Source organism: Leuresthes tenuis, unplaced genomic scaffold (genome assembly GCF_036924035.1).
Source record: "Leuresthes tenuis unplaced genomic scaffold, fLeuTen1.0.hap1 SCAF_3, whole genome shotgun sequence".
Lineage (NCBI taxonomy): Eukaryota > Metazoa > Chordata > Actinopteri > Atheriniformes > Atherinopsidae > Leuresthes > Leuresthes tenuis.
In genome coordinates this window covers 5,339,440-5,353,083 of record NW_027325357.1, presented here as the reverse complement: position 1 = coordinate 5,353,083, position 13,644 = coordinate 5,339,440, and the positions used below count along the sequence as shown (strand labels likewise).

The 13,644-nt window shown below is 39.7% G+C and overlaps 1 protein-coding gene across 3 annotated transcripts in view; it reads left to right on the top strand.

The window, feature by feature from the left end:
• Nucleotides 1-11,582, top strand: part of arhgef3 (Rho guanine nucleotide exchange factor (GEF) 3) — a 39,884-nt gene extending 28,302 nt beyond the window's left edge. For all 3 annotated transcript variants that reach the window (XM_072381504.1, XM_072381506.1, XM_072381505.1), the window contains 9 exons: nucleotides 1,721-1,828; nucleotides 2,418-2,672; nucleotides 3,710-3,772; nucleotides 3,880-3,976; nucleotides 5,429-5,505; nucleotides 5,617-5,874; nucleotides 7,383-7,553; nucleotides 7,888-8,077; nucleotides 8,848-11,582. In XM_072381504.1, the coding sequence (XP_072237605.1) occupies nucleotides 1,721-1,828; nucleotides 2,418-2,672; nucleotides 3,710-3,772; nucleotides 3,880-3,976; nucleotides 5,429-5,505; nucleotides 5,617-5,874; nucleotides 7,383-7,553; nucleotides 7,888-8,077; nucleotides 8,848-9,575 (1,947 nt within the window). In that variant the 3' untranslated portion in view covers nucleotides 9,576-11,582. The remainder of the gene's footprint in view (nucleotides 1-1,720; nucleotides 1,829-2,417; nucleotides 2,673-3,709; nucleotides 3,773-3,879; nucleotides 3,977-5,428; nucleotides 5,506-5,616; nucleotides 5,875-7,382; nucleotides 7,554-7,887; nucleotides 8,078-8,847) is intronic.
• Nucleotides 11,583-13,644: the final 2,062 nt, after the last annotated feature.

Genomic DNA, 13,644 nt, shown 5'->3' with positions numbered 1-13,644 from the left:
GGTTGTATCTCAGGGGTACATTTTAGGTCCATTTCTGTTTTCACTTTATACAAAACTTCTTTGGCACATGTTAGTAGAAATAATGTTGATGATTGTGTGATTGTGATGAATGTTGTGATTTTTATGCTGATGACAGTAGCATTTACTCACTCCTGTCTGTTGACACAGAGTTGGCTCAAAGCTTTCCAACAAGCTGCTGGCCATCACAAAATTATCTGAACCTAAATTAAATTGCTAAGATATCAGCAATTAATCCTTTTTTTGAATTCCTACACTGTGGTGGATCCTGGGCCCCCAATTCCAAAATGCATCTTTTAATTTAGATGGACATTTTAAACCTACTGCCAAAACCATATTTTTCAAGTTCCACTTCTAGAAAAATTCAAAATTTTAGAAGGTAACTTACTTAAGAACTACTACATCTCTATGTTTCTTGCTGTAGACTTTATAAAGTATTGTTAAAAACATGAAAATGATTACATTTTTCTGAATTTTACCCATGTTTAAGGTAGAGTAAGACACCTTTTTAGAATAAGTTTTAACACAGTAAACATGTTCCTCACGTGAACGATCAGCTCTACTTTCTCAGAATAAGCATTAATGATACTCACTGACAGAAAATAACCCTGAACACCACTTTTGAAAGCTTATAAAGTTTTTTTTGTGTGTCCAGATAATGACTGTGTTTACAGCCACGTGCAACATGGCGTGCACTGCCCCCTTATAAAGACACTGCACAGTCAACAGCTCTGGACTATTTTATGGAAACCTGCCTGACGCATATTTTTTTATCCAGCAACATTTTAAAAGTTTACCTCACGTTTGCTTGATCATTTGATGGAAAGACAGCTATTATCTGCCTGTCCCTTTCAGGAATAACCCTCAGAGTCTGTTCATTAAGTGTAAGTCCTTGAATGGAGGAGCCCCAAGCTATGAGCCTCTCAGATCTGTTGGTCTGTTTTGCTCCAGGCTGCTTGCTTAGTTGTTTGGCCCAGCGTCTTTCAGTAGTTACAAAATCCACCCTGGCATTCGGGAATGATCGTGCTACCTCAGTAGAAGCCTCTCAGATCTGGTTGCCAAACTCACTACAAATATTCAGATCTTTACTGTAAACATATCTTTGCTCACTGGCATTTACATATTAGAGCCAGGGTTGTTTTTTTATTAAATCTCTGTCGTGTACAGTCTTATACAATGTTCCCATGAGCTTTTGCACCCATAAGCATGAAACAATCCATACCTGAAGCCATCTCTTCTGCTGTTGCTGAAATGCATTTCAAATAAAAAGTAAGACATGACAGTAATGTTACATGACAAGCTGACACACGTGTGTTTGCAACTCATGTTTAGATTATGGTGTAATGGTTTCCTGGGTCTAGACCTCTGATGGTACAGTCTTCCAGATGGCCTTCAAGGGCAGTGGTTCAGTTGGACCTCTCTTGTGGCAGAACAGAGTATTGCAAAGACAAACACCTGTTTTTTCAGGGCTCAGAGAGCGGCATTATTTCCTTTGCTTGACTCTCAGGGCTTCCATAGTAATATGACCCATTTGCGATATGAAATTAATTTGTTTGATATTTCACTTGTATGCCTTTTACTTTTTCTTATTTCTTCATTTTATCGTTAATTTTTGTGTGATGTGCAGCTTTTCGATCCAGGTTTAGTTGCATTTAAACATAGATTACATTCGATTATAAGCTTTTCATGATGTCTCCGTCAGGAACCCAGCACCAAACGCAGTAAGCCCGTATCCAGGGTGACGTCTCTGGCCAACCTGCTCCCGCCCGTCAAAACCACACCGCTGAAGAGGATTGGTCAGACCTTGCAGGTTAGCCACCAATCTGATGGATTTTTTTGTTTATGTACCAAGTTGTAAAGAAGGCAGTACGGCTTTTTCTTCAGATTGGTTCTTTTCTTTATAATCTTGTAGGTGAATGTTTTCACAATCCGTTGAATAACTTCAGCTTTTGTTAGTTTCGTGGGTTTGGCCTCTTTAAATACCTCTATGTCCTTGGGTTGTTGTTGAAATGATTAATATAGCATTGTTCTACATTTTGTGAAGTAACCCCAGACTGAGCCAGAATTCAAAAGATTTGAGCTGCAATATATAAACTCCCTTTTTAAACACTGCAATGTTAAGCTCCAACCTGCTAATAATGGCGTCCTTAATGAAAGTTTACCCTCTGTGAGGTGAGCCTTGCTGTTATTGTTAACCCCACCAGGCCCCCTATAATTTATAAAGTAGTTTTTACATGCACAAGTTTCATGCTGATTCAAGCAGTAGGAGTTCTCCAGCTATGAATCTGGGAGCCACCAAAAAATAAGCCAGTTTTACAACAAGCTGCTAAAAGGAAAAGTGTTCAACATGAATGTTACCTACGTGTTGCTATGCGTTATAACGGTCTCTGTGTCTGCAGCGCTCCATCAGTTTTCGCAACGAGAATCGGCAAGACAGAGCTGCTCCTCCTCCTCCTCCTTCCTCCTCAACGATGAAGACACGCGTTATCTCTGCAACAGTCTCCAACCCTTCATCCTCAATGAACGCATCACGAGTTTCCACAGCAACCGCGCTGGCGTCAAAGCGCCGTGACAGCAAGCTGTGGAGTGAGACGTTTGACGTCAGACTGGGAGCGATGCAAACCCTGAGCCCTAAGGAGATAAAACGACAAGAGGTGAAAAACATGGCTGCTCGACAAAAGTTTTATCAGTTTTTTTAACAACTTCTGCTTGTTTGGGATCATTATCTTGTTGCAGTATGAAGCGCCGTCCAATGAGTTTGGAGGCATTTACTGAAACTTTACTGAAATCAGATGTTTCTATCCACCTCAGAATTTATTGTGTAGCTGCCATCAGCAGCTCCATCATCAATGAAGATAAGTGTGCCAGTACCTGAGGCAGCCATACATGCCCAAGCCATAACACCCCCACCGCCATGTTTAACTGAGGAGCTGCTATGCTTCGGATCTTGGGCACTTCCTTTTGGTCTCCACACTTTCTTCTTGCCAGCACTCTGATACAGGTTCTGCTTCATCTTGTCTGCCCAGAACACCCTTTTCCAGGACTCTGCAGCTGCCTTAAGGACTTTTTCTCAAACTGTAATGTGGCCATCGTGTTGTTGTGGCTAACGAGTGGTTAGCATTTTGCAGTGTAGCCTCTGTATTACTGTTCATGAAGTCTTCTGTGGATAATAGTCTCTGACAAAGACACACCTGCCTCCTAAAGACTGTTTCTGATCTGTTGGACAGGATTTTTCTTTACCATAGTGAGGATTCTTCCGTGGTCTACCAGTTTCTTTGTGATTACAGAGCACCAGAGCATTCTCTCTTCTTAATGATCTTCCGGCTTCTTTAACTTTCATTGGCACAGTTTCTCTCCTTATGTTGAACAATGACAACTACAGACTCCAAATTATAGAAACAAGTCTAAGTATCTTATCCCTGCACTGATGAAGCAATGAAACACACCTGAGTAACCACAAACACCTGGAAGCCAACTGCCCCAAACATTATGGAGGGCTCTATATAGAAAACTTCTATGCCCTTAGAAGTGCTTTTGATTTAATGTACTGTGAATTGACAGAGAACACAAGACTCTGAAGTCTGTTAACTTTCAGACTCGTGTTTCAAACCCAGCATATACAAATGACTTCCATCACTTCTATATCATCTATTAAAATAATCCTCATTTGTTTATTTTCTCAAACTTGCAGGCTATTTTTGAGTTGGCTCAAGGAGAGCAGGATCTGGTGGAGGATCTTAAGTTGGCCAAGAAGGTAACTTTAGAAGCTATTTTTTTATTTTTCTTAAATAACTGACTTTCTTCCTACATTTCTTGTACAATTTCAGTATTCTGATGTGTGTATTTGTGTGTGTGCTGCAGGCCTACCATGATCCGATGCTGAAGCTGTCCATCATGACTGAGCAGGAACTGAACCAGATCTTTGGTACTCTGGATTCACTGATACCACTGCATGAAGGTAGGGCAGTGTGGTAAGCATGTGAGGGCAATAAATCTACCGAACGTCCACATATTCAGGGGGCTAAACTGTAACAAGATGATTTGCATGTGACACGGGCATTTATGACTAGTTAAAATGGTTATTGATTTGGCATTTGAATGATGCTGTAAAGCTTGACTGTTGCTATAAACGTAGTGATCAGGTTTTGATATCAAATCTAGAAACACAGAGAAACATGTCCAGCAACATCACTTTGTATCAACTGGTCTGTTTTTTTGCACATTTCAGTCAATAAAAAAATGGAAATATAAACATATAAAATGTAGTTACCTTCCCTCTTACCTGAGTATATATGGTATAACAGACGCCATTTCCAGAAAATTTCAGAAATGTTCTAAAATGCAATGAAAAATAGTTTGAAACTTTCTTAAACAGGTACAAGTCCAAATAAATGATTTTCAGTGTCAAGACTGACAGACTTCATTTGGAAATATGAACAAATTTGAAATTTAATGTCATCAACGCACTTAAAAAAGAAAGTTGTTCTATTGTGTTCCATCAGCTTCCTTTTAATGGCACTGGCTGATAACAGCCTGGATGCTCTTTCTCATCTTTGTAGAAGCAGACGTCAGTTTTTCCCTAAAGCAGATGAAACGTGGACTCATCTGACCACAGAACACGTGTCCACTGTCTTTCTGTCCATCTGAGATGAGCTCGTGTCCAGGGAACTCGGCCGTGTTTCTGCACACAGTTGATATATGGCTTCCTCCTTGTGTGATACAGTTTCAGGAGATTTTATTGATGTGAAAATGGTTTTCCAGGGTCCTCTGAGCCCATTTGGCTGTATTGATCATGGTGGGTTGATGGTTTATCATGCAGTAGTGCTTAACAACTGGAAGGTCATCAAACAGTGGTCTCTGTCCTTGGTATTTACACACTGAGATTTCCCCAGACTCCATGAATCTTTTCACATTATTCCTCTCGGTAGATGTTGAGAAACTGAAGTTCTTTGCAATTTTGCATGTCACCAACTTATCTGCTGTTTGTAGAATCTTCCAGAACGCAGTTACTTGTATATTCTACAAACTTTTCTGTTTTTCTTTCCATCTCTCACAACTTTTTTAAGTGTGTTAATGGCATCAAATTCTGGTTATGTCTTTATTATCTAAATATAACAAAGCTGGTCAGTGAAGACTCTTAAAAATCATTTCCTTTTATGCTTGCCTGTTAAATAAAGTTTCAAACACCTAAGAAAATGAAAGATTTTAGGTTTTGTTGCATTTTAGATATAAGATATAATATAATATAGTGTAAGAATAAAATCTGAAAATATCAAGCCTTATTGGAGATGAGTTTTGACATTTACTTCATGCAGTCCAGGTGTCTCGGTATCCTTAAAACACAAAGTATTTCTCACTGAACCCTAAGTTCTTTAAATGTTTTCTAACAAAGCGTTCTATCTCTCCTAAGATCTATTAAGTCGACTCCGAGATGCCAGAAAACCTGACGGGTCCACAGAACACGTGGGACACATATTGACCGACTGGGTGAGTGTTTCTTTTTTAAGCTGACGGCAGCCTGCAGAATCCACCGTAGTTCTTTAATAGCTATCAGAGACGCTCAGTGGTAAGCAGGTGTCTGTTTCTGTGTACCTGCAGCTGCCGTGTCTCTCCTCCTACACTCCGTACTGCAGTAACCAGGTGAAAGCCAAGGACTTGCTGGACCAGAAGAAGCAGGATCGGCGGGTTCAGGACTTTTTGCAGCGCTGCCTCCAGTCCCCTTTTAGCAGGAAGTTGGACCTGTGGAACTTCCTGGACATCCCTCGCAGCCGGCTGGTGAAATACCCGCTGCTGCTCAGAGAGATCCTGAAGCACACGCCCAACGACCACCCAGACCGGCAGCACCTGGATGAAGCGGTGAGAAAAATGTAACATTACGATACTTCATCCTGCAGGGCGGTTTCAACCTACTGACGAACTGAGACATGTTTGGAGTCACCCCGAGGAATGATTTGGTTAAATATTTGGAAGATGATGGTCACCTCACCCATATTTTAGCAGAAAAAAAACACTTAACTGTTTAACTGCACTTAAGTTCACCAAATTCAGTCTTTTATTTGACTGCACTGGTTTGTGAGAGATGAAAAAGTCTTTTTCATTTTCTCAGACCACTTTGGGTTTAAGATTTGAACAGAATTAGACTTGGATTATGATGCATAAAGTAAGGAAATGAGTCTTGAAAATGCACAGTAACAGTGAGTTGGTAGTTTTAGTGTAACTCTGCTAACAAGATAAAAACACTGAAAATGTAACCTGCTTGTTGGAAGTAACAGACACTAAATACAGTTGTGTGCTCCTTTTAGTTTGATGAGGCACTGTCCAGTGATTCTCACTGCAAATTAAGACTTGCTCAACAATTTTTAAGGCATACTTTACATAAATGTAAATTCTGTAAATTCTAAATGAAAGTGTTTGGTGTAGTATTTCTCTGGAGAGACGCAGCTCCATTCTCCTCATTTCTTCTTATTTTGCTGTTTGGGACGTGTTTTGGGACGTGTTCTGCAAACTACAGTCAGAGGATGTGTAGATATCAGCTAATGACAGCATGCAGGTGTGAAGACAAAAGGCTCTTATACACCAAAAAGACCTCTAGAGCGAGAGGCAACAAAAGAGTCACCTGCTGCATTTCCACGCCTATGAGCGTCTGAGCAAATGGCGCTCGAACACACCACAAAAACCACGCCCGACTGGCAGTTAGGCTCTACCACCAACAACTGCACAAGAGGACGTAATTCTCAAATGCAGAAGGGGGCAGTTGTCTGTTCAACAAGGCAAACCTGAACAACACATAGATGTAAAAAATGTAAACCAATCAATGTTTTCTTATTATTACACCTTTGTTGTTCAGTCAATATTGAAGTTTGTATGGAGTTGAAGGATATGGTTAATAAGAACTTTGTTGCTGGAACGGTGCTGACTGTAGAAGAGAAGAAGGAGCAGAGAAGAAAATTAGGGAGGAAACAAACTAAGTGGGTGAATTCATGGATTCTCCAGCTATGAACAGCCAATCAGAAAAGTCTGTCTCATTGATGCCGATTCAACATGCTGAATTTCTTGTGATAAAAAAAGAAATCCAACAGTTTATTTGCAGAGATGCAGAAGCTAATCAACACTTCCTGTGGCCTTAAAAAACAGAGATTAGGTGAAATTGCCCAGACACACACCTCAAAGCTAGGATTATGTGATTTTGAGTTCTAATGTCCCACTTCTGGGATACTTTAAATGCATCTTAGTTTGGCAGCAAAGGGTTGGAGGAGGTTAGTTTGAATTTACGCATTTACGAATGTCAGTTTGTTCTGCATAGTGTTCCTTTTTAAAGAACCACAAATAAGATTAAATAAATGAGTTGTGTGTCTGCTCCGCAGATGCTGATGGTTCAGAGCGTTGTAGCGGACATCAACAGGCAGACCGGAGAGTCTGAGTGTCAGTACTACAAGGATCGCCTGTTGTATGCAGAGGATGGACAGAAGGACGAACTCATCAATCAGTCCAAGACCCTCAGCTGCCACGGAGAGCTGAAGAACAACAGAGGACTCGTCAGTAGATTTTTGCTGTTTCATTGCACCTGACTTTATCTTTGTCCACACATTTTCATCACAGTCTTTAAGTTGAATCCATTATGACCTGGAGCGACATATGGGTCATTTTACCAGTTAAGCCTGATTCGATGCACGTGTCCCAACATTTGTATTGATTATTACATGATTATAACTTTACTTATTTAACTTTTTTTGCATGAGTGACATATAAACAGTATGAAAATGGGATTTTGGGGGTAAAATCTGTACAAATGTACTTAAAACATTGATTTTTACCAAGTGAAAGTAAAATTAACATTAGTTTTGTCTTATGCTTTCTCTCTTTTTCCAGAAACTCCATGTGTTTCTGTTCCAGGATATCCTGGTCATCACCAGGTCCATCTCGTTGAACAACCAGCCGGTCAGGTACCAGCTCTGCCGCCAGCCGATCCCCATACGTCAGCTGGATCTGGAGGACCTGTCAGATGGAGAGATGCGAGTGGGCGGGTCCATCAGAGGGGCCTTCAGCAACAACGAGCGGAGTCAGTACTTCCCAAAAGCAGAAGATGCCACAAGCACAGAAGCATTTTGTCTTAGTGCTACAGCATATAATTGTGTTTTTATGACATAACACCACCACACACAAAGCCACATTCATAAATAATTTGGTGTGGTTGAATCTGACTGGACCGCACAGATTACTCACCTAAATTCAGTTTAGCACTTTTCAGATGAGTGATATGTGGACTGAGTCAGACCTTATTGACCAACATCTAGACCTCACTGATAAAAAGGCTCAAGATATGTTGAATAGATGGAAAAGAAGAGTGTAACCTGCTATAAAAGCAGGTTGATGATTGTTGATTTGTAGATGTTTTCCAGTGACAAAAAAATTCTTCTTTTCTTTTGTACTTTGTAGACAGCAACACTTTAGGCACACACTAACCTTTTGAATTAAGTATACTTAAAAAGATTTTGAGTGTATTTTTAATTACTTTTTCAATGTGAACTTGCTACCTTCTTCAAATCTGACTAAATGTGGATAGACATTTGTGTTTGCAGCTACAAAATTTTTTGATATCAAGTAACTTACAATTTTGGAAGGAAATGTTTTTTAATTTGACATAATTTCACAGTTTGTTACAGTTCACAACTCTGTAACAACACCTCCTGTACAAATATGAGATCAAAATGGAAAATAGAGTGTGTTTAATAGAAGTCTGAAAAGTTTAAATTAAAAGATGCAGGGGATTTTCTTTGATGATAATAACCTCCGGTACGTTGTCTCTGTTTCACTTTGTCCTCCTCACAGCAAAGAACTTCTTTAGGGTTTCATACCGTGCAGGAGGACAGCTGCAGACCCACTGCTTCCAGGCCAGCGATGCCTTCAACAAACAGCAGTGGATCAACTGCATCAGAAATGCTAAAGAGGCAGCAGCACTGACAGGAGACCAGCCACCTCAGCCAGGACAGTGTCTGGAGCCAGGGCTGGGGGAACGGATAGGTCCACTTCATGAGACAGATCTGAGGTTGAGCAGCGATTCAGGGCTTGGAAATGAGAAAGGAATGTGGGGGGACATGGAGACAGGTCTGGTTTTAAAAGGAGAGGCAGATTTAAATGAAGGGGAGGATCTTGGGTTAGTTAAGGAGGACATAGTGACTGAAGAGGTAATAACAGGTGGGGTGGTGGAGGCAGGTTTGGATGTGGGTGGTGAGACGTCTTTGGAATTAGATGGGGGATCAGGAATGGACGGTGAAATAAAGACAATTGTGGAGATGGAGACAAAGCATGGTGTTTGTGGGCGGGTGGAGGCAGAGCCAGGAGCAACTGCAGACTGGAGGATGGATGGGGAAGGAGAGACTCTCATCACAGGTGATAATGATGCTCCCGCTTCCCTCTTCTCCTCACCTTCTCCCAAACAAGAGGACGTGGGGGTGATGGATCAGGAGCAGAGTGGTTCTGAGGAACAAGAAGAGGTCAACATGGACACTGGCGAGACTGACTCACTGCAGTGCGAGGAGCTGAGCCATAGGTGCTGATACCAGGACCAAATAAACATAGGACCCATAAAGGAAGGACCAAAAACCAGTCAAACTGAATGATCAGCTCGCCTTGTCAACATCTTATAGTGGATAGTATCTAAGTGGATATTTGGAATTACAGTCCTCATGACCAACCAGCAGCTACATCACACAGTCATGTTGCCAGGTGCATTATCCAAATAAGTTTTCTAAGTTTTGGGTTTGCTTTTTATGCTGGAAAGTCAAGTGCAAATGTGCATCAGTGTTTCCCTTGCTTCCTTCGCCCACCTGCATCTGCTCAGAGACTTTCCAACAGAATGAAACAACATAAAACTGACATTTTCAGGTGCAGGGAAAGATTTATGAATGTGACTGATTAATAATGTACAGTAGAAAGAATAAAAACTCACTTTTTTGTGCAACAGAAGCTAGCCCAGATGTCAGATGACTGTTCAACAACAGTTAACACTAGAAAGTATTGGCCTTTATTAAGTAAAGGTTTACTGTGACAGACTTTTAGGATAACAGTGATTTCTGAATTATACTGTGTGGCAGCAGAGTTAATGCAGTCAATGTGTACCCTTGTTTTGTTTAATTGGATTTCACTTTAAAGACAGTAGCCTAGCTGGTGCTATCATTTTTTTAGCAAATGGCATCATAATTGTTTGGCTGCATTAGGGTATTTTGCATGCATGTAGCTGCTGATGTCAGAGTTCCTGTGTCCACTCTCCTCTGTTTCGACATGAGTGAGCTGCCTGTGCAGCTGTAATATAGGCCTTGGTTGGTCATGTGACTAAAGATTGAAATTACACATCTCTCACACTTTAACTTCTGCATCAAGGTGTTTGGTAATCACGGTAACTATTGTGCTGTACATCAGAGAAACAATCACCTCCATATTTCCCTTTTTGAAACTCTATAAGAATCCTTAGAGAACAGACAAAGAAAGTCTTCATCAAGTCTCTGACTGTGCTGAGTGGATGCTATTAGGACTGACAATGTGCCCTAATTCATGTGAAAGCTTCTCTCTGATGACACAATGCTGACAGACTCACATGTTCCGCTTTTCCTTTACAACACCCCTCTGACTCATGAATAACCAAATCATTTAAAGATGAAGCTCTTCAAGGCTTGCATTGCATATGATGGCTAAAGATTCTGCTCTGATGAGACAGTTATGTAGCCTCTATGCTAAAATCCCTTAATTCACTTTGTTCTGTTTTATACTTCACCTCTCTTTGGAGGTTTCCCATTGTCAGTTAAGGACAATAAAACATGTTGCATCTTGCTTCTTCAGTACTGAAAAACAGAGAACTGGAGGGGGGGACAGGTTACAGTTCTCCATTTTTATTCATTCAAACTTGTATCGAATTCTGTTTGGTTTTTTTTAGAGTCAGTTGAAGAATTTTCATCTTCCTCAGTAAGTCTTTTAACTGGTTCTGCATCTGAAAAACATTTTTTTTGTCTGTAAACACTGTAGAAAACAGCTGTATAGCCTAGATCAATGCAAACTGTTTGAAGCACCATAAATGCAATTGAATTTTCAGTGAATTTTGAGTTTTGATCATCTACGTCTGCAGTTTTGGGGCTCAGTGTTCTATAATACTGAAGCACTAGCAGCTGCTGCAGGTGTAACTACAAAGTCTTATGGGTGGGGGCTGTTGTGTATGTACTGTATGTATGTAAAGACTGTATATGAAATATATGTTTATATGAATGTTGAAACAAAGCCAAGCATGTTTTTTGCTATATATGTGCCCTATTACTCATGGAATGTAATTGCAGCGTCAATACAATCATTTCTGAAATTTATATGAAAGATGAGGATTACAATTGATTAACCCCACCAATTAAAACTAAATAAAAAAGGAATTTGCGCTACTTACAAAGACTATGAAATGCTCCTGGACATCACTTTTTTCTCTGTTGTGTAAAAAAAACAAAAAACGGTGATGCTTAGCTAAAGTTTAAGTAATGTGTTGATTATCACTGAACCAAAGAACCAATAAACTGTATTCAAAATAAGTCTGGCACTGAATTTATCATTACTGGTGGTCAAAAAGAAAAGTTTCTGTAGGAAGACTAAATTAAATTAGGAGAATTGTGCAATCTCAAATTATACAGTCCAAGAATATTAAAGTAATCTGTAAAATGGCGAGGACCCTAAGATTGAACCCTGAGGAACACCTCTGTTGTTATTCATAGCAGCAGATAGCACTTTTAACCCTGACAGGTTTACACAAAGCTCAGTTTATGGTGAGAAACAGACTTAATTGTGCTTTCAATCAGGTTTCAAACATGTTTATAGAGTGCTGATTATTAGAAAAATTATATAATTATATTATGAAAAAAGCTGCAAGAATAAGAGTTTCTGTGATGGAGGGAGGCCTCCTCCTGTCTTTTGGTTCTCATAATACTATGTAGCAAGCAAAATTGTTTTGACTGTCTGAACTCGTCTTCCCATAATATTAAATGGTGAGAAATGCACCTTTTCCCATAACATTGAATGTCCCTTTCCCATAACATTGTGTGGCCAGCAAACATAAACAATATCAATAGCAATAGTACCATTTTGTTAGTCAGACAACTCTGAGCAGCTTCCTGAGAGGTTGTGCGGACTTGTCTCTTTCTTGCCAGAAATAAATGTTTTGTGTTAATCGTATCCAGTGACTCTGAGCCTAATTTTGAGAGAATTTTTCTGACACTGATAGTAACTGTTATCTTTATGCAATCAATACATAGACTGTTATGGTATATTTCCAGTAAAGCTTATTATAGTAGTATCGAAAAGATGCATATGATCACATTATGCACACAGTGACAGAGATCAAGACAGAGATCATCTTGACTTGACTTTTTAAGGCCTGAGGAATCAAGTTTGTTTTCTTTCAAGGTTAGAGACCAGAAGGTAGAGCTAGGCATACGGCTGCAGGCGGAAATCTTCATTATGAAGATGATTAACTCAGTGAGATAGTTGGGTGTTTTCCATTTAAACAATTAGACCAATTGCACAGCATGTGTAACTGCCAGCCAGTCAATAACACTACATCCCTCTCGGGGGAGTGTAAAATATGTCAGGTAAAAACAAAGCTTTTGTTCTGCTATCTTGGTAAGGACATGCATAACTGGATCATTTTAAAAATGTTGAAAGACAAAAGAAAAATCAGCAAATTATAAATAATTGGAGATACTTAAGGTATAATCCTTATTGTGCACACTTCTATAGGGTTATGCTTCGTTGTTGATATCAATAAATTATAACTGTTGTTAATATCAATGCGCTGAAGGCAACTTTGATCATTTCAATAAGAATGATTATCAACCTATTATGGGTGCCTGGTTCTAAAAGTGTTTTTATACCCAGACTGCTGCCTCCATGCCCTCATTAGGAACATAAAAGAACACTCACTGCAGCTTAATTAGCTGCTCAGGGAGCCAGACACCAACCAAAAGGTGTATTAACACTACCTACTCCAGATATTATTTGCATCAGTTAGTTTGAGGAAAATTGATCACAAGCAGCTTCAATGAGACTGTGAAAACTGTTTCAAATGCAATTTCACAACTGGAACTTTGACACTTCAACAATTAAGCCGGATATACATTGTTTTGGACCTAAATTATGAAATAATTCCAGTAAAAATGTAACCAGTCAAATACTGGATGTGCAACTAGATATGACCGAGGGGAAAATGAGACTCTGGGGGCACCTGAGCAGCAGCTGGCTTTGCCCAATTTGTAATAAAGCTTTTGCCAAAAATGTGCTACCACACAGTTTATCACAAGCTTTCATGGGTCATAGCTTTATGCACATGTTTTGCACATTACCGAAAATCAAAATGGATTAAAAGTCACTGATAGGCTTGTAATAAGAGTATTATTGTAAAAGGCAAGCCCATATTTATCTGCATCAGCTCAGCCAGGTCATGTCCCGTAATACTCTGGGAGAAAAATAATATTGTGCTTAAACAAACTCAAAGATTGCACAATATTAGATGGATCTGACGTCTTACACCTTATGATGAAGCTATTTTGAAAAAAAACGTAAACCCCAACAGTTATTATAAAGAGAAACTTCCTAAAATAA